Genomic DNA, 19,875 nt, shown 5'->3' with positions numbered 1-19,875 from the left:
ATCTTAAGTATAGAAAGAGCTCCCGTATCTCTAGAAAATCAGAGTATTTTGCTGTGTTTTGTCTTTCTGAGTAAAGAAAAAAAACCCAAACTTGTTTCAGGTATTGTGAAAATACTGCCTATTTTAGCTATTATGGGAAATAATAGTACGTATAAAATGCTGTCAGGGAAAATTCCGTATCATCTTTGTATCAAAATATACCTGCTGTCTCATAAGCAAACTCAATTCATAAGGCAGTCTAAGACAAGCATTAAAAAGCCTCTAAGGGGACAAAAGAAAAAGAACAAAGCTGACCAACTGACAATATGCTTTAATTTAACACTCAAAGTTTCAGAACTACTCACCACAACAACATCGGGGTCAATTTTGTGAATCTTCGCAAGGAAAAATCCCAGCAGTGTTCTCTCTGTTGCAGCAATCTCTATTTTAGCATTCTAAAAGGAGCAAGAGAGCACCTGATTTCAATGACCCAATAAGTTTAAAATGGAAGCATCTCCTCTCCCCTACCAGTTACAAGACAATAACAAAGCACCACAGAGTTCTGCTTTTCCTTCTGTAATTCAAGGTTTTTTTCCTCACTCCCATAGACATTGGAAAGCTTTTCTCAGAGGCTTTTTCCCATTCTGCTTTTGAATGCAGGTGTGACATTTTAAGAGCCTCATAAGAATCAAGCACACCAGGAAAATGCTCCATATGCATCTTTCACTCAGACTTTAAGATCACACAGAAATAGACGAAAAACAAAAATAAGTTACTTTATTATTCTGTCAGCTCTCCCACCACCCTTTAGAAAGGACATCCCCTAAATTTTGACAGACTTTACTCTCCAATAAAAGAAGAAACAAATTCTCCCACTTTACTATGAGTACAGTCAGGTATAATGAAAATTAACCACAATTTTAGCCTCTTTGCAAAATCTTTCAAACTCTCCTGCCTAACACTCCTCTACTTTAAGAACACAATTAGCAGCAATACTGAATCACACAGAGCACACACCACTTTTTTACAAGCAACACAGAATAAATACATGGATTTAAGTTTGTAGAGTAGAAAACTAACTAACTAATCATTCCATTCCTGTGACTATTTCTCTTCACCACTTACCAAAAGTGCCACAAAGTTCATATTCTATAAGGTACTGCAATCAGAAGGGTAACAAAATTACCTTCTTTTTAATGGCTTCTTTGAAGTCATAAGGAAAAATGCAATCACTCGGCTTGGAAACAGCTGCAAAAAGTGATATTTGTATTTACATACAAGTTCCCAACTGTTCCCTCCCCATAAGCACCCATTTACAACAAAGTGAGCTGAGAAAACTGGCCTCTGATTCTGAAGTAGAAGCTTTAAGTGAATACTGTCTTTAAGATAACCAAGTAATTACTAAAGCATTAACAAATCTGAATCACTCATATTTGAGGTTATCACTGGACATTAAAACTCTGGGCCACAGCTCCAGAAGAGCTTCCTCTCACAGGTATTCAACACCTCAGCACTTCCAGCCAGTGCCCGAATCTCAAGGTTTAGCTGATATTACTGCAATGACACTGCTGTAAGATTTTTGTCCCCTAAGAAAACTTGTTTATAAATAATTCTGTTCAGAAGAGCTAAACAGAAAAATAATTAAAGTGACAGTAAATAAATGGTCTAAATTGATGGGCAGAGAAAGCTGGAGTAAAACCAATAAAAATTATGGGAATGTGTTAGAGCAGGTTTGCATTATTTCCTATTAAGACTTTTAAAAGTAAGTGTTCTATAAAAAGTCAGTGACCAGTGAAGTTAAAAATGGGGAGAAAAGCTTGTCTGAGAGTTGAAATTTTGTCAGTTGTCTGGTTTAGGCCATTATTGCTGCAGTGACAGAAAGAAAAAAATTATATAAATAAATGAATATAACCCCCCCACACAACCAAAAAACTGAAACAGAACAAAAAAAGAAAAAACATGGAATTAATAATTTTTCTACTCAAACTGTTTCAAGTACATACCACAGAAGTGTGTTTGAAAAGGAGGCTGAGGTGGAGCCTTATCTAAAGGAAATTTCTGATGAACCAGAGCTGCAAGAGCCACAACCTACACCAAAGAGATACAGAACACACAGCTTCATAAGCACAAGTAAGCACGACTACTATCCATACTCATTTCTTCCATCCTTTTGTTTTTTTTAAGAGGTCCTCATCTCTTCTCTTGTTTCTCCAACAGATCTTTCTTATTTTAATTCCAGCTACAACTAGTTGAAAAGAAGAAAGTTATCAATTGATCTCAAGGAAATAAAATAAATCCTCATAAATCTTTATAAACTTGAGAGAAAAAATAATTCACTTTGAAAAACTTCTACTTTGATCAGTTTTTGTTCTGAATCTGACCAGACCCTACAATGTAAAGGATTCCCCATGGAGTGCAGGGGAGATGTGAGTAGGCAGAGAAGCCTTGCCTCAGGAAGGCTGCCCCTAAGCAAGCAGTCAACACTGCCAAGAAGCCAAGAGGTTTAGTGTTTGGAAGCCAGCAGCTTTAATGATGCTTTTGACTGCTTTGCTGGGAGGACAGCCTGGCTCCCCAGACACTGATCAGGAAAACCCAACAGAAAACAAAGCAGAAAGGCAAGCAGAGTCCTGACAGTACCTAGTGTATGTCCCATTACTTTGGCCAGAAACCACTTACTTTCCATACCTCCACCAAAAAAAAATTTCATTCACCATGAGGAATTATTCTGCTTGAAAAATTTGCCAACCTATTAGTCTTCAATTCAATTAGCCAGAAACAACTTTCCTATCCTATTTGTGAATAGTAAATCTCTTCTCCCATTAATGAGAGTTACGTTAAAAAAAAAGTGCCTAAGTACACATTGTGGTCTGCAGTCCACTACTCAGAGGGGCCATCTACAACTCTCTTCCTTTCTGAGGAAAGGTCTTACAGCAGAATAGCAAGTGCACTAAGATCAAGACCAAATTCTCATTTTAAAATGATTTGTATTAGCAGAAAAGCCTGGTCATTTTACCTTTAACCTATGATTAGCACTAGCTTAATTAATTAATTAATACTAATCCATTAATAGCTGTGCTGGGGCAGTCTCACTTATAACTATGAGACACAACAGACAAAACAGAAGGCTTGAAAACATACACAGGATCCACTGTCACAGTACACATTCTCACCAAGCAGGCCTCCTAAGCCAGTAAAAATTTCTTTGAAAAGCCCAGAGCAGAGAAACTTTTCAACAGTAAATATACTTAAAACATGTTTCATAAGGCTCTTCCAAGCCTTAGGAAACTTTTAGTATTACATCAAAGAACAAAATCAAACCAAAATGAGAGCAGATTACTTACCTCATTCTGGTGAGTCTTTGGGTTCTGAATGGTCTTCATGCTGAAGGACATGACCACCAGAGGAGGAGGAGGAGAAAGCTCTTTAACCACATTCACCAAGCCAGGCTTCACGGCCACAGCCTCCACTTTACACCAGCTGACCGGCTGATTTGAAGGCTCTGAGGAAACAACACAAACCACCTCCATTCTTCTGAGAACCACAGACAAGGCTTCTCTGATGGCATTGCTGCACAGAGCACATCCTTCAAATGTGCTGTCCTAGTGGGGTAGTCCAAGACACACACTAATCCTGCCCAATTTTTGTAACTCCCTGGGTCTTGACTTCCTAGTCAGCAGGAGCTCTTCAACACCAAACAAAAAAGAAAATAGTCGGATCAAGGTCTGCATAACCCAAAAAATACATCAGGAAGTTTTACATAGAGTCATCTGTACTGGTGTCAGTTATGTCAGTGACTGAGCGAGCTGCTGAGAGGAGAACCCCCTGGTGTCAGCATTCACAGAGTCAGTTCTGCACTGGGAGGGCCCCAAGGATACTGCAGCAACAGACGCAGCTTTTGTCCAGTATGACCAACATCCCCATGTTCATGGGAATATGCAGCACACATTGAATAAAGGGTTCTTACCAAGCCAAAATAAAGCAGCATGACCACCTCTATGTGCTACTTGCCTATCATGAGGCAGAAAGGATTTAAAACTAAAACAGCTCCACACCACAAACTTTTCCAAGGGTCAGGAAAAATAAATAAAAACCTAATTCACAAACAAAAAAAAAAAAAAAAAAATCTAGCAGCCACTTGTTCTCAAAAATACATATTTGCAGAAAAAAACCCCAAATCTTAAGTTACCAAAATCAGAAAGATGAGACATTTTCAAATCAAGTTTAGCTCCATATACATGGCATTAGGGTATGCATCAAACAGCAGCTGCTAGGCACTGCACAGTTCCCTCTCACAGGCACTGAAAATTATAATCTCATCTGTACAGTGCACAACTTCATAGAGATATTTGTTACTCCAAAAAAGAAAGAATGCCTTAAAATTTGTACTAGATAATGAAAATTAAGCAAATAAGTTGCAAGGTTAGAGATAATGAAAATTAAAGCAATAAGTTGCAAGGTTAATGTACAAAATGATAATTCATCTGTACAATTTAAATTTCCCCTACTGCCCCAATCCATAATTGTATGTGTTCCCTAGTAACCAGGTATTTCACATGCAAACCACCATACGTGGATTTTTTATTTCCAGCCAGCAGGGTCCTTTGATCTTCTGATTCATCAAGAGAAGTTCCAGGCTAGAGGTGTTGGTTCCAAAGACATGTGAGAATGTTTGTCCCTTCAGATCTTGGGGAAGCCGAGGGCATTCAGCCTAACAAGTAACAGAGAGGAGGGAGTCATTTCACCCCACAGAAGTCTTCAGGGTTGACAAACCACATTCACACAGCACCTTAACAAAACAGCAAAGTACTGAAATCACCGTCATCCCCCACAAGCAAAGCCCTAACCCATAATACCCTACAGTAATTGACGAAATCACACCATAGGCTCCACTTAAAAATCAGGCCAGTAATGTAAAAACACACTGAAGTTTAAGTTCTTCATCCTCAGTGGATACATCAGCCAAGACTGCAATGTTCAATGACCATTTTAATACAGAAACTGCTCATGTTGTAAACTTAATTAGATAAAAAAGAAAGGTATGGTATTTTATCAGATTAATTATACTCACTGAATATTTAACTTCCAGGTATTCAGATTTTGCTGGTACATCTGGAATCTCAAAAGCATAGTATTTTTCCACTTTCTGTACAAAACAAAGGCATTATATTTTCAGTATCTCCCAACTGAATATTCATTCTGTCCAATAAGAAAGCTAAAGAAAAAAAAGGCCAGGCAAAACACACATTTCAAATATCATGGGCTTGATCATATATTACCAATTCTGCAACTCATTACAACCAGCTGAAGACAATAAAAATATACTAGTGCCTGTTTTTAATCTCTAAATGTTTTATTAGCATCAAGAGTTTCTACAGAATTGACTTGCAAGTATACTAACCACTACCAAAAAAACCACCTGGCAGTTAGGCAAACTCAGAAATATTCTTTAAATTCACAGCTTTCTGACAGACTCATGAGAATTGGTGCCTGCAGATCTCTCCAAAATCCCAAAATGGCTGAGATGGAAAGGGATCTCCAGGCATTGTCTAGTACAGCTCCCTGCTCAGAGCTGGGTCAATCACAGTAGGTTGCTCAAGGCTCTCTCCAGCCAGATAAGAATATTCCCAAGGATGGAGACTCCACAGCCTCTCTAGGCAACCTGTGCCAGTGCTTGATCTCCCTTACAGTAAAGCAGTGTTTCAGGTTCTGATAAATTTCATCTGTTTCAAATGCTATCTGTTTCTCTTGTCCTCCATTGGGCACCAGCAAGAAGTCTGCCAAAGTCATCTTTACTCATCAAACATTTATAAACAGTTAAAAGATTTGCACTGCCAATCCCTCACCCTGAACATTTTCTTCTGCAGGATGAGCAGTCCCAGGCTTCTCAGCCTCTGCTCACAAGACAGATGCTCCAGGCCCTGTAACTATCTTGGTAGTCCTATTCTGGATTTGTTCCAGTAACACACATTATTTCTCACACAGAGGAGCTCAGCTGAACACAGCACTCCCCAGGTGCTCACCAGGACTGCCAAGGGGAAAGGACCAGCTCTTGACACTTGCTGGTAATGCCCATGGCAGCCTTTTCCCCAAGGCTACAGGGCTGGCTCTTGTCCAACTTCGTATGTACCAAGATGAGCAAGTCCTTTCCTCCAAGGCTGCTTTCAGCCAGTCAGCCACCATCATCTACTAGTGCCTGAAGTTATTCCAATCTTCATACAGAACCTTTGTTTTTGTATTTGATGGGATTCCTGTAGGTCCTAAGATATATCCAGCCTGTCTAAATTCCTTCAACAGCACATCCATCTGGTTTATCAGCCTCTCCTGGTTTTGTACTCTCTACAGACTTGCTCAGTGTGTGCTCCATGCAACCACCCAAATCATTAACAGGACGCTCAGCAGGACTGGATCCAGTATCAACCCTTGGAGTGTACCTCTAGGGACTGGCCTACACCTGGGATTTTGTGCCAGTGATCACAACTTGAGCCCAACAGGGCAGCTGGTTTTCAGTCCACCCCTCTGCCCACTTCACTAGCCCCCACCTCATCACTCATCTATGAGGATGCAATGGTAGGCAGCATTGACAGCCTTACTGAAGTCAAGACAAACAACAGTCACTGCTGTCGTCTTGTCCACCAAAGCAGTCCATCTCTTCCCAGAAGCTACCAGCTTGGTGAAGCATCATCATTTTCCCCCGTGAATCCGCACCAAACACTCCCAAGCACCTTCTGACATTGGCCAGCTCCCTCTGCACACACGGGTGCATCCCATCAGACCCCACTTGCCTTTATCTGTCCAATTTGTTTAAATATGCCCTAACCTGATCCTCCTCCTCTGAGGACAAGTCTTCTTTGCTTCAGGCTTTCCTTCTGGTCTCTTAGCCATCACAGACTGCTAAAAGCTGGACTAAGGAGTTAAGACCAAGGTGAAGAAGACATGCAGTATCACAGCTTGTTCCATGACCTCTGTCACCACATGTCCTGTCCCTGTCAGCAGCACCCTCCTCCTAGTCTGCCAGTACTTACAGCAGCCTTTCCTACTGGTCTATGTCTCCCTCACCAGACCCAGCTCCAGGTGGGATTTAGCTTTCCTTTCTCCACCATGATATCCTTTCCAAAAGCCCAACCTCTAATCCTGACCAGCTCTTTGCCCACTTCAGGCAGGGCTCCATGCATTCCCACTGCCCTAATACACAAAAGGGCTTCCCCCTCCTTGCTATCCCAGCCTGTCTTAACCACATCCTACCCCACCATATGTCTATGATCCCAGCCAGACTGTATCCCTGTAACTGCACACAACTCCCTTTACACTGCAGGCTTTTGTGTACAGCACTTCAGAGAGGAACCCAAGAGAGATGATTTCCCAGCCATCTGCCAGCTTTTATCACATGCTCACAGCAGATCATTTCTGTTGACACTGTGTTTCTCATTTTAAGTGACTTAGGTTTCACTAGAAAGTAGTCCAGTTTGTTTATGTATCTCTAACTAAGACAGTTAAAGAAGTCTCAAGTTAAGTATCACTTCTGCTTTCCTCAAAAACAATAACAATTTTCTACAACACAGCTTGTCAGTTTCTAAGAATAACTACTTTCATTTTCCAAATTATTACAATATCCTGTGCAACAGTGTTCTGGCATCTGCTGAAATGCCATGCTCTACCATGTCATATGTGTATTCTACCCTGTAGTACTTTACAAACCATCTGCACCACTGTTACATACTGTTATTATAACTATGCTAGCACATTACTCTAGTACAGGAATTCCTAGAGGCACCTTAAATTAAAAATCACAGTTCTCACTGGACAATGCACTGTGTTCACCACTTTCTACACCAGACTCAGCATAATATGCCACTAGAGAAAGTTTAATAAGAAAAAGCAAAATCACCATAAATGGGAATAAAATTTAAAAATTAACAAAATGCATGCACAGTTAGGCAATCTTGGAGTTATTTGGTTTGGGGGTTGGATGTCCGGGTTTTTTTTCCTTAAATTGATAGCATCAGCAATAGTTCCCTCAGGGTGCTACAAGAGGCAGTGAAGCTTGTTACTTCAAGTGCTACTGCAGGAGTAAGGCTGCAAAGCCCAGGCAGGAGAGGAGAGGGACCTCTGCTATAAATAGGAGGCAGACAAATCCAGAAACTACTATGGCATCAACAGTTTCATGGAAACACAAGTGTAACATAGCTTGACAGAAGAGCACCACTATGAAGCCAGATCAGCATTGCAAATTACCATGCAAATGTAGGCCTGAACTGCTGAGCCAGAGCAGCACCTAAAGAGGAGCAGATCAGAGCTGTGACATAATACATGGCAATGTACAGCTTTTAGCACATATCACTGGTGCTCCCCCCTCCTCTTTTTTTAATTTTAATAAAAACCTCTCAGGCTTCAAACAAGTTCTTGTTGCAAACGCAGGATGAACATAGTATAAAAATAGTCTGCTGTAGTGTTTCATCTGCGTTATTGCACAGAGCTCAGCTCAATTACACCAGCGTCTGGTCATAACTCAGTGAATGAATGCTTGCTGCAGAATAATCTGCCCTTCAAGTGGCCCTTCAGAGAGCAGAAATGAGCAGCAGTGATTAGCTGCTAAGTTCCTAAGTGGAGTAAGGCTGCTTTCAAATTGATTTGTGAAGACTTGCTAACTTGGCAGCAGTGCAACCCATTGAAGCCTCAATTAGCAGCAGGTGCAGCAGGAAATGATACGGCTTAAGTGTGTTCAAAGGGACAAAGTTGGGTGCTGGCAAGGCCAAGAGAACAACCTGTATCAGTGTCTCCACATCATCACAAAAAGGGATATTCTGAATAAAAGAACTGTCAGTAAAAGAACTCTGTCAGTAAAAGAACTCTGTCAGGGATGTCAGTAACCTTCCTGATTTCCAGCTAATGATGGAAGAAGAGTGGTTATCATTTTCACAGTATTATGCAAACACTGAGACTTACTCTGAATGCATTGCTCACAAGTCTCACCTGAGCAGCACAACCATTTGTTTTAAGTCTTTCAAAACAACAACCCTTTACAGCACAGCACTGAACCACTGGCTGCACATCACAGAGCAGGGGAGTTCTTCTAAAGCACATTAGCCCTTTACCACATAGAGTCACAACTGGGTGAGGATCACTTCTCTGGAGCACTCCTTTATGTGACAGCCACAAACCATTTCAATTTGAGAGCCCTGCACACCCCTATGGACACACAGATGCAAGGGCTGTGTAAAAACACCTTGTCTCTGGTGGTATGAGTACAATGAAAAGGAGGTTGATTGTGAAAAACAGACTCAGGTATATAACCAGGCAAATTCAGGTATCTCAGAGGGGAACAGAAGAAAAGGAGGGCACAGTAATGGGACAACCCCATCACTTCTACAATTATCTTGCAGAAAGCACAAAGCCTCCCTGCTGCAGAGGTGTAAGCCTGGCCAGATACGGTTCCACTTGTTCACAGTCAATTTTGCGTAATCTGGAATATCTGACTTACTGTAATACTATCTTTGAATATTCCTCCAAGGACCCCACTAACAGCCCTGCTCTACTATCCTGTCCTTTCTGTTACCTCCCATATTACTACTGCCATACCTTCTTACTGTCTCCAGTTCTCATTAAACCCTCCCAGAATGCAGTAACTATCAAAATTAGCAGAAAATTACACAAGAAAAATAAAGCTGGATAGCTTTAATCCTTTTAATAAAACTCAGTTTACTTAAGAATTCAAAATAATTTGAAATCTTACTGTTCAGAAACAATTCTGGTAGGTTGTTTCAGAGCTTCCCTGGGCCAACTATCCTGCCTAATTTATTCATGAATTAAAAATTACAAATTCACTGTTTTGCTAAAACTTTCCTTTAAATAGCTCTCTGGCTGCTCATCCCCTTTTAATGTTTCTAGAGAGCAAACAGGTCTTATCATTATTTTTCACTTTACTAGCTAAAAAAAATTTAAAGCTCTTTAACAGTCATCTCTGGTATAACTGTCCTTTTGTCTTATCCTTCTAATTGCCATCTTTTGTACCAGTAGTCCCTTGAGTTAATCTTTCCTCTTTCCTTTCACCCTTTAATGAGGGTGATCAAGTGTTACAATATTTAAGGGAAAATCTCAGCAGTGTCTTAGTGCTCCCACTTCCCCACTCTTGTGTTACATCCAAGGACCCCACATGTACTGCAGCCATGTACCCAGACAAGACTGTTGGGTCTTTTGCCCTGAGTTCTGTGTAAGTTCAGTAAAAATTTTCAGGTTTTACCTTGATTTTTAAGAGCCGTCTTTGAATTTTCAACTACATTATTCTATTACCTCATTCACATAATTCTCACTTGGCACACCATGGAAAAGATGCAGGTTTCCCAAGATTCTGTAAGCAGATCTGCATCTTTCGAGACCTTTCTCCCTCTTTCCTTTCTAGAGTACAAGTGTACTCCGCTCTTTTAATGAAAAATTTTCTTTGGGTTCTCTCCCTCATTCCTGAAACGATTTTTGAACAGTGAACTATCAGCAACTTTTTTGTTTATCTATTGTTAAATTTACTCCTTTCAGAATAAATTTACTCCTGATCCCACATGTAGTTATGTTATAATCCACTATACACAAAAAATAACAGAAAACTGAAAAATCTAAATTTACATCAGAGTTTTGAGTGAAAAAATATGCTAGAGCAAAAAAAAAAAAAAAAAAAGTTTCACAAAGTACTAATGTCACATCCACTTTCCCTGAGCTCAGTAAATAACACACTAAGCTACAAGTTGCTGAAAAGATGTCCTGTCTTGCAATGTTGAGAAACATTGCTCACGTTTTCACTTTACCAATTGAAACTTTCAGAATGACTCTAGCTAGCTTTGGATGAGATGACCTCCTGAAAATCTTTCCAACCTGAATTACCACACAAACTGTTTTTATTTTCCCTCATTTACATATTGTTAAATTCCATTCTTCCTGCATTTTTACTTGTCATCTCACTTGCTGATTAACTATTCAGGAATGAATCCTATAAAATCACAAGATTGCCAGGATGGGGAAAGTAACGTCTAATGAAAATCAGCTTTGCCAGACTAATGACGTGTTACTTCAAGAAATATAAACTTTTCTGAGTATTTCAGTCAGAAGAGATTTTTCCCCTAACTTGACTGTTTGCCACATTTCCCCATCCAAGCTTCCCACCTCTGCCCTCCCTTGTAAAAGACAAATACTCTATGTAAGTGAACAATAAAGCTCTGACACTAATTCAGAGTCAAACTAATTCACTCCAAATCTGCAACATCCTCAGCAGTATCAACTCTTTTCCTGCAGACTTGTGATAAGCATTATATTAACGTGCAAAGTCTTCATCATAGCAACATTTTGTTTTTCCAATGTCATTTTAAAGATTTGTTGAGCAAACAGCACAGCAAAATAACACTTTCAAGACTACTGCCCATCACTCTAAGCACAGAACAGCTCTCAATGGCTGAATGACAGTCCTCTCTTGTTACCTCCTGCACAGCCACATTATGACAATCCACACTCTGAACAGCATGCACCCTAAAAGATAAATCTGCAAAGGTGAGAAGGATGAGACATGCCAAGAGAAAGTTCAATAAGATGTCTGGTCAAATGCAAAGACAGTGTAATCCCAGAGTACTGATTTATCTGCTGGACAACACAATCTTTCATTTTAAACTCTGACAACATGAGCTGTTACTAAGGCTTTAGGTACCAGAACTCCTATCCGTTCTGCATTCTCAAAAACAGCCCAGCAAGCCATCTGACACTCAACTCAGTTTAAAAGAAGCTATTGAGTAACTATTTACAAAAGCATTGTTTAAACTTCTGTTGGAACAACCATGTTGCAGATTTACCATTCTTAAAAGAATATAGGCATTTTGGATGGTTTTTACAAGCAGGTAAATTTAAACACGACAGAAGTTATGTATTTGCAATTTGGCACAACCTCCTTTTGTGGACAATGTTTCAACAGCCTTCCCACCTTACAAACCAGAACAACAGAAAATGACCAAATAGGATGCTTGCAAACAAACCTTGGATTTGAACTTCATGATCTTGTACTTTGGTGAAATGGTGTCATTAAATTCCTTGAAAACACTCATTATAGTTACGGGAGTTTCTGTCTCTTTCCCCGTAGATAGGTCGATTTCCTCAAAAACAGAAGTGAGGTTTTACAAATTAACAAAAATGTCAGCAGACATGACAATAAGTTGAATTTTACTTTGCTATTATGAATCATGTTATCTCTTTTTTTAGGAAGAGCTAAAATGCAATCAGCCAAGAAATCCCAAATTTAGAAAATATTACTTGAAACAGAATGTTTACAAAGCACTAAGTTCTCTAGTAATACTTCAAGACCACTTTATTTGCAAAGCAGCAAGTCTAAGGGTAAAAAATTGTCTGCCTCTGTTAGTTAGGGTCAGGGGAAGTGACAGGGCTCTACTCTGCAGCTGACATGTGATACAGTGTACACATTTTTTTAACTTTATCACCTATATCAGACAACACCGGCTTCCAACAGCTTCCATAAACACTGCTAAACTCCTAACCTGCCATAAGCAGAATGAAAGGCACTTATGTTTGATGTGTTTAAAAGTCACACTTACTGTTTCACGTGGCAGCAGATAAACAGTTCTCTCAATATTTTTCACTGTCACACAACAGCTGACATAGGTGGTTGCAGATTCAATCCAAACTTTGCCAAACAAAAATACCACACCTAAGGGAGAAGGGCAAAGAATCCAATTTGCAATTTTACAATTAATCATTTCTAATCTTGCTTGAAGCAGCTTGTAAGGTGTTCTTGCATTGAAACACAACCATTGCTGTGTTAGGTCCTTGAACAACAAATCTTTCCAATGCATCAGCAGGTTCTAAATTGTTGTGAACACCAGCTTTACAAACAGACACCTGTATCATTCTTCCTGTCTCTACTTCCATTGCTATAGTAACACCTGGTATATAAAATCCAAAATGGCATTTCACAGCCAGTCTCAAAATTCTGTTCTGATATTCCATTGCTGCCTGTATTAGTTTGATAATCCCTGGAGAGAGGAAGGAAGGAGACAGATGTCAGTGAAAGCTGAACATCATGAGAATGCCTATGCTGTCAATCAATCCTCTAACATGTGTTATCTCCAGTTTTTCACTCTTCAGCTAGACCAGTACAATTGACTCCATTGCCCTGCACTACAATACAATGAGTCTTGATCTCATTACCAATAAAACCTGTAGCAAAACATTCTGAAGACAACAACTAGAAGCTGATCAGCTTTCAAGTGACTATTTTTAACAAATGAGGACACCAAAAGGTGCATGACATTCCTAGGAATCCTGGGTGCCAAGACAGCAGTTGTAACCAAGGGAGACCCTCAGAAAGATTATACAGAGCAGGACTAGTGGCAACTGACTTCACTGTGGACAATGTCCTTACAGTACACGTAAGGACATCTTTGAACCCAGAGATCTTGGCAACAGAACAAAATGCTGCAAACTGCTAATCAAATTATGTCAAACTTTAAAATAACACAGCACCAAGCCACCCAACTGTCACAAACAGTTTGCAAATTACAAGTACAAGACACTTCCAAGTACAACTCAGAAACCTGGCTTTACCAGGTTCCCTTCAAGCTCCAAATAATTTGGAATTTGATTATATGGATGAGACTCTTCCTACAGCATACTACTATTGATGGAAACAGAAATATCCATGCTGAGACTGCCTCAGAAACATGATTTCATGCATAGAATCTGCATTTCTCCTTGGTCTAGCAATGCACAAAAAAGTCCTTGGTTAAGACTTATAACTTATCTTTGCCAGCAGATCTATCAGACATGAAGGCACCTTTCTTACTCCATTAGACCAAAGATAAATCAGTGAAGATGCACTAAGATGGATGACAGAGTCAATGTGACAGGCTATGAAAAATCATTTTCTGAGTGCTTGGAATAGATGTGAACAAGACTACTTTTGTCAAGGACAGAGAATGCTGCGGTTTTGAAGATGATGAGAGCAAGGATACAAGTTTCAGCTGCACAAAGTATCTTAAGAAATTTTAATACAGAGGCAATCTTGAAGATTTAGACAGTTTGAATAGAAGTATCGAGAAAGAGCTCCAATTGCAGATCTAAGTGACACGGAAGATGAAGTTCTTGTCCCCAGCAATCTTTTACTTTTTTGTTAAGGGATAAAAAAAACTCACCTGAGATAGGTTTGTATCATACAGAAAGATGAAACTGTGAGAGAGACCACAAAACAGTAACTGACTGCTTGAACAGCTCGAAATATTAAGAGCATGGAGTAGTTAATCTGTCAGTGGAGTACATATAAGCAGGGGAGTAGAAAGGATATATGAGCCAGTCAATGACAGGGTAAAAAGCTGCCTGGATTGCTAAGACAAACTTCAATCAACTCTAGCACGGACAAATAAGTGGTCTTAATAACCAGACTTCACAGAATTACATTAATTTAGAATGGAAGGAACCTTTTGAGATCACCCAGTTGAACACTGGCACACACTATCACCCCCATAGACAGTAAAAGCAGAACTAACTTCAAAGGGTTTTCAGAAACATTTCATGCAAAAAAAAAAAAGAAAAAAAAAAAAAGACCAAAAAAAATCAACTGAGAGATATCAGGCCCTATCCCCTGCAAGACTATGGAAATAATAAAGCAAGAAAAAATACTGGTAAAGCTTATAAATCAAAGCCTGTGAAAAGAAAGATCATGCTACTAAATGAACCAAAAGGTAAGCAAAGTCAAGACACAGGGAAAATGTCTTGCAGAGGGGAAAAAAATAAGGGTATGTTTCATTCGTTATTTCTTTAAAATGTTAATAGGATCACAATTCTTGAGTTCTCTGCCTAAGATCATAAAGGGAATTATGAAAAGTAAGCCTCCAAAAAATCATTAAGTTTGAAAGAGTCTTATGATTGTGCTATAGTATTTACTCTTCAGGCAATGCATTTGACATCACAGCAAATGAGGCACAAACAAAGATCATGAACATGTTAAACAAAAAGCAATATCAAAATTTTCCCTTCTACATTACTAATTGAAAACAGGTGCAGTCTTTATTATTCAATCCTGAAAAAGTCATAATGAGAAAAGAACACTCCTTGCATGCGAGGAACAGAAATCCTTTCATAATTATGTTCCATTCAGCAATCACTGACTTAAAAGACAAAAAAAAGGAAAAATAACAATAGCGGGTTCTTTACAAGTAGCAATTTTATATTAGAGCCATTGATTTCATCAAGATATCTATGATTATTACCACTCCCATCACCAAGCTGTTCAGCCCAGCAGAGTCTCATATTTAAGTTCGGCATCCCAATTCACAATAAAAGGTGTTAACAAAGAAATGTATCTGACTCAATGCTTACAGCTTCAACTGAAAAAAACTTGCAACAACACATGAAAGAGCCTTCTGGTAAACACATATGAAGCACAAACTAGAAACCCAATATCCTAAGTCTGCTGATGAAATGAGGGGATGGATGGGAAGTGCTCAGAACACAAATTGTTTTGTCAGAGCTGAGCTCAGAATGATGCAATTTGAAGACTATGAGAGCCAGCAATCTTAATTCAAAGACAACCTTCAAGATTTAGATAATTTGAATTAGGGGATAAGAAATACAAGACAGACCTTGCATTTTTCAGACCACCTTCCTCCCTTGACAGACATACCTTTCCTTTGCATAAAATCATGCAACCGCTATAGTACAGGCTTTTTATTCATCCACATGAATTTTGAGCTACTTTTCCAAAAACAAGAAAGCATGCTCAGCTGTTGCATCACTGAGCAAGAAATTAACAACTTCAGCTTGCTCCTGGAGTGTATAAAATTTTAAGAAAGACAATGGGTCACCATCACTGAACAGTGCTAATAAGGCCCTTTTACTTCCCTACCTCTATCCTAGGCCAAGAGATGACATTCTTCCCCCAATCACAGTGCCCTGCTCTGCCTCTTCTGTACAGAGGTACAGAAATACAAGAGATTAAATCTTAGAGCACAGAAACACAGAGCAACTGGATGTAATTCAGTCAAGTCTGAAAACCCCAATTTTCAAAAAAGAAAATCTGAACAAAAGGAATCAGATTAGCATTTTCTGCCTTTAACTGAACAGTTACCTGGCTGACTGAACTGATCTTCATAAGCATCCAGCCAATAAAATCTGAAGACTTGATCATCACTTTCCCCATTCACAAGTGGAAGGAGATTGGGGTCCAGCTGAACTTCTGCTGCTACTAGATCAGCTTCATCCTCATCAATTCTGTCCCAACATGAGAGACCTGGGAGGGAACAACTTCTGCAGGTTTTGCAGAAGAATAAAAAAACAATTAAAATTGTGCCTTTGCTATAATTACCATTTTGCTCTCTTGCAGGCCTGTATTTTCACACCTTTTGTTTCTCTTTCCACTACCAAGCAACATTCCCAACAGCTGGGTTGCCTCAGGTTTCTTCTGAAAAGAGGGATGGAGTGACAAAGACAGAAACCCTGTCTTTAAGTATGGGCCTTGATACACCACACACAGGCTTTGAAAATCTGTCACCTGTTATTTCAGCCTTGGTCAATTCAAGTCTTTACATATCATCTATATCCATCCATCTATACAAGTTGCTTAGTGGGAAGAAAGGATTATTTCAACAAAACTACCTTTTCAGTCATTAGGTGTTTAGGTCCTTTTCATCATTCAACTATTTTACAGTTTGAAGTATTTTGTTATGGAAACATATGATTCAAGATTTTCCAAACTATTTTAAAAAATCCAAAACCAGGGAAAAGGCCACCTTTTTTCCTATTTCCAAAGATATAGCTGTTCACCATTACTTTTAGCAACAAAACTTTTACCTACATCTATTACAAAATACTTTCAGATTTAGAGTAAGTAGTGTTAGAAATTCCTTGGTTTTGCTTACTGACATCAAAGTTCACTATTCAACACTTACATAGTCAGCTCAGTGTGCTGAAATACATGTTGTCACATGCTAGATCCCAAAAACATCAAATATTTTTCAGTTAAGAAGCTATCAGCATGTTACTATTTTTAATGTAACTACGAAGAAAAAAGCATTGCATAGCATTATTATCATTCTGTCTATATCACAATTATGCCTTTGGCAAAGACAAATATGAAGCTAAATCTAAGGTTAATGGAAACTGAGAGCCTTCTTAGTGGAAGAAAAAAAAGAAGCAAAAGAGATTCTTACAAGACAGATGTCTCTTTCTTCTCTGATTCCAGCTGCTCTGTCTCTTTCTTCTCAATTTCATTGTCTCTTTTCAAGCTTTCACCTGTCTCAGGTATAGTTTCCACATGCTCTGCTTCCATAGGTTCATCAAAGTCCTCCTCATCAAAATCCATCATTCCCTGATCATCATCTGGAAGTGCTGCAGGTAGAACTAAAGGTTTGAATCATCAAAATGACACACAGTACACTCTAGCAGTATGCAGAGATAGTACACTATAAGCATGACCATAATATATAGTATTGATAGCTTAAATATGATACTTTGTTCTATCTAAACTAATACAATTTAACAAGTGTTTTAAAACTAGTAGACCATATTTAAAGAGTTTCCATTATTGAGTTTTCATTTACTTTTGATACCTTTAGTAGCTCTCTCTCCTACTGCCTTCACTATTCCCTCGTTTTCTATAGGCTTTTGCACATGCTTGATGTCCTCATTTTCAGAGACTCTGACAGGTTTTGCTGTATTATTGGGGTGTTTAGGATGAAATGAAGCTGGAGGAGGAGTATCCTTTCTGACATGAGGAGGAGCTTTCTTTGATATAGGGGTGATTACCTGAAAAACATTTCCACCATGAGTTAAAAATAATCTTGTAAGAGCAAGGAAGAAAAAAATAAACAACAAAATCTTTCACTAGCTATTTGCAGATAAAGTAACCAGGGGTAGAGGAAAAGTTCCACATATTTTGCACCATGATCCTCTCTTACTACATTCCCCCATTTTTTCCAATTGCTTCTAGTTTTGAACACAGCTGTTAAGATGAGTAGCACTGGTGATTATTTTCAACATAAAAGTTGATGTCACAGAAGGTTTCACCTATCAGATGTATCTACACCACTCCATTTTCCTTCTACAGACCATTTACCAGAAATCCTAACAAAGTGCTAGCCTTCCATCCTCAGCAGCCTAATCTCCTCTCACTCCAAAATCTTCCACTAGGGCAAATTTCTATCCATAGCAACGAATTTCCATTTGTTTTCCATTTCTGCAAACAATTGGTTTCTTATCCTTCTCCATACTGCTGCTTATTTCACCCCCATCCCGCTCTCCTTGCCACAAGGGTCTTTTCTGCTCTTTGGAAAAGAGAGCAGAAACTCACCTTTATGTGATGCACTGAACATTGTAACAACAGTTTCATCTGTCAAATGTACCAGTTACAAACTCCTACTATACTACAGACACAAAACTAATTGTACTGTTTATGTGCTCACATGAAAGGCAATGCAGAAAAAAGCACAAAGTTACACTCTAACACTGCTACGGAAGCTTAGGAGAAAGTTAACTTCCAGGAAGAGAAACAAAAGTCAACAGTATTCAAATCAACAAAAACACAGATTAGCACTGATTAATAATGAGAACATTTTTTTCCCCCTTTACCTTAGGAGTTTGGGACTGTACAGAGAAAGGATTGAGCGGTACTCCAGCAGACCTTTTCCTTTTCAGCATTATAACTGGTGGTGGACTTAGCTGAACTGTCTGAATATTGAAAGAACAGAGAAAGTGACAAAAGGAAAAGCTGTTTAGTATTTTCTTTTGCCTTGGTTAGTAACATTTTCCATCCAAGAGAAAGAGGGACACCAATATTTTTAGATGATGAAGAAAACACCTCCTGATATGAAACCCAGTCCCATAAAAAAGCATTACCTGAGCAATCAGCCCATGAAGACACACACTAGATGTTTTGGGAGAGGAAACAATCTGAGAAAAACTGCCATCAGTAAATGAAACAATTCTCAAACAGTGGGAAGTTCAATAGCTAACTGTGCCTTTATTGCACAAGTATCAGAATAATTTGTGCTGCTTTTCATGTCTGCTGAAGCAGTAGTATTGAAGACACATGCCTCATGAAAGGCTGAAGTGCTCTTTCAGTACTGTTCCACTAGAGGAAAACACATTTTAACTTATTTACATTTTACTGATTTACAGATATTTTATACTTGACCTTAATCAACAGCTAATAACAACAGAAATTTTACAAAACAAACAACAAAACAAAAAAAAAAATCAGTAGCTAACTAATATTTAAGTAAATAGAAGCCATAGTGCAATTATTTTCCCTAATCAATGTTCCACAAATTTGACAGCATTAAATTGCATTTCTTTAATGATACCAGGAGGCAGGGGCGGTTATAGTCATGGGGGGCTTGACAGCCTCAATCAGATGTCATAAGGAGGAGTAAAATAATAAGAGCACAAAACTAAGAGAATAACTTTACATTGGGATATCCTATACCCTTTACTGGGTTGAAAAAATATGTTCAGCTTATTATGGTTCAACATATTCCACCTCAGTATCTCACCACTACAGCAGTTTCAACATTTACATGTGAGCAACCCTTTTGGTTTTAAGAAATCTTGCTAAAAGGGTATCAAATATTTGAGACAGTCCAACCCTGTCACAGCAGCCATCCTGCACTCCTGCCTCCACGGGAATGTTACCCTGGCTCCCTACAGTAAATCATGGGAAGCAGGAGGTAGACAGAGGTTCAGGTTACATCACCTGCTGAAACACTGCTCCCTCAGCTCCTCCCATACAGGTCAGATGGAGATGTCCTACAGCTCCATGGCTGAGGTGTGGTGACAGATATACAGCACACAATTCAGAGGCAGCCAAGTCCTCTTTCACTCCACAGTGGAAAAAAAAACCCTTGAAGGCTGCATTAGCACAGG

General features: G+C 39.0%; 1 protein-coding gene across 1 annotated transcript in view; it reads right to left on the bottom strand.

The window, feature by feature from the left end:
- The window catches only part of POLA1 (DNA polymerase alpha 1, catalytic subunit), a 185,238-nt gene that overhangs the window by 160,636 nt on the left and 4,727 nt on the right, over nucleotides 1-19,875 (bottom strand). Inside the window, 12 exon segments of the mRNA XM_059839928.1 lie at nucleotides 345-434; nucleotides 1,166-1,227; nucleotides 1,983-2,067; nucleotides 3,321-3,478; nucleotides 4,549-4,687; nucleotides 5,048-5,122; nucleotides 11,985-12,101; nucleotides 12,558-12,670; nucleotides 16,085-16,263; nucleotides 17,166-17,343; nucleotides 17,565-17,760; nucleotides 18,583-18,681. Of these exon segments, the coding sequence (XP_059695911.1) occupies nucleotides 345-434; nucleotides 1,166-1,227; nucleotides 1,983-2,067; nucleotides 3,321-3,478; nucleotides 4,549-4,687; nucleotides 5,048-5,122; nucleotides 11,985-12,101; nucleotides 12,558-12,670; nucleotides 16,085-16,263; nucleotides 17,166-17,343; nucleotides 17,565-17,760; nucleotides 18,583-18,681 (1,491 nt within the window).

Source organism: Haemorhous mexicanus, chromosome 2 (assembly GCF_027477595.1).
Source record: "Haemorhous mexicanus isolate bHaeMex1 chromosome 2, bHaeMex1.pri, whole genome shotgun sequence".
NCBI lineage: Eukaryota > Metazoa > Chordata > Aves > Passeriformes > Fringillidae > Haemorhous > Haemorhous mexicanus.
The sequence above is the reverse complement of the archived record's forward strand: the minus strand, read 5'-3'. Positions and strand labels throughout refer to the sequence as shown.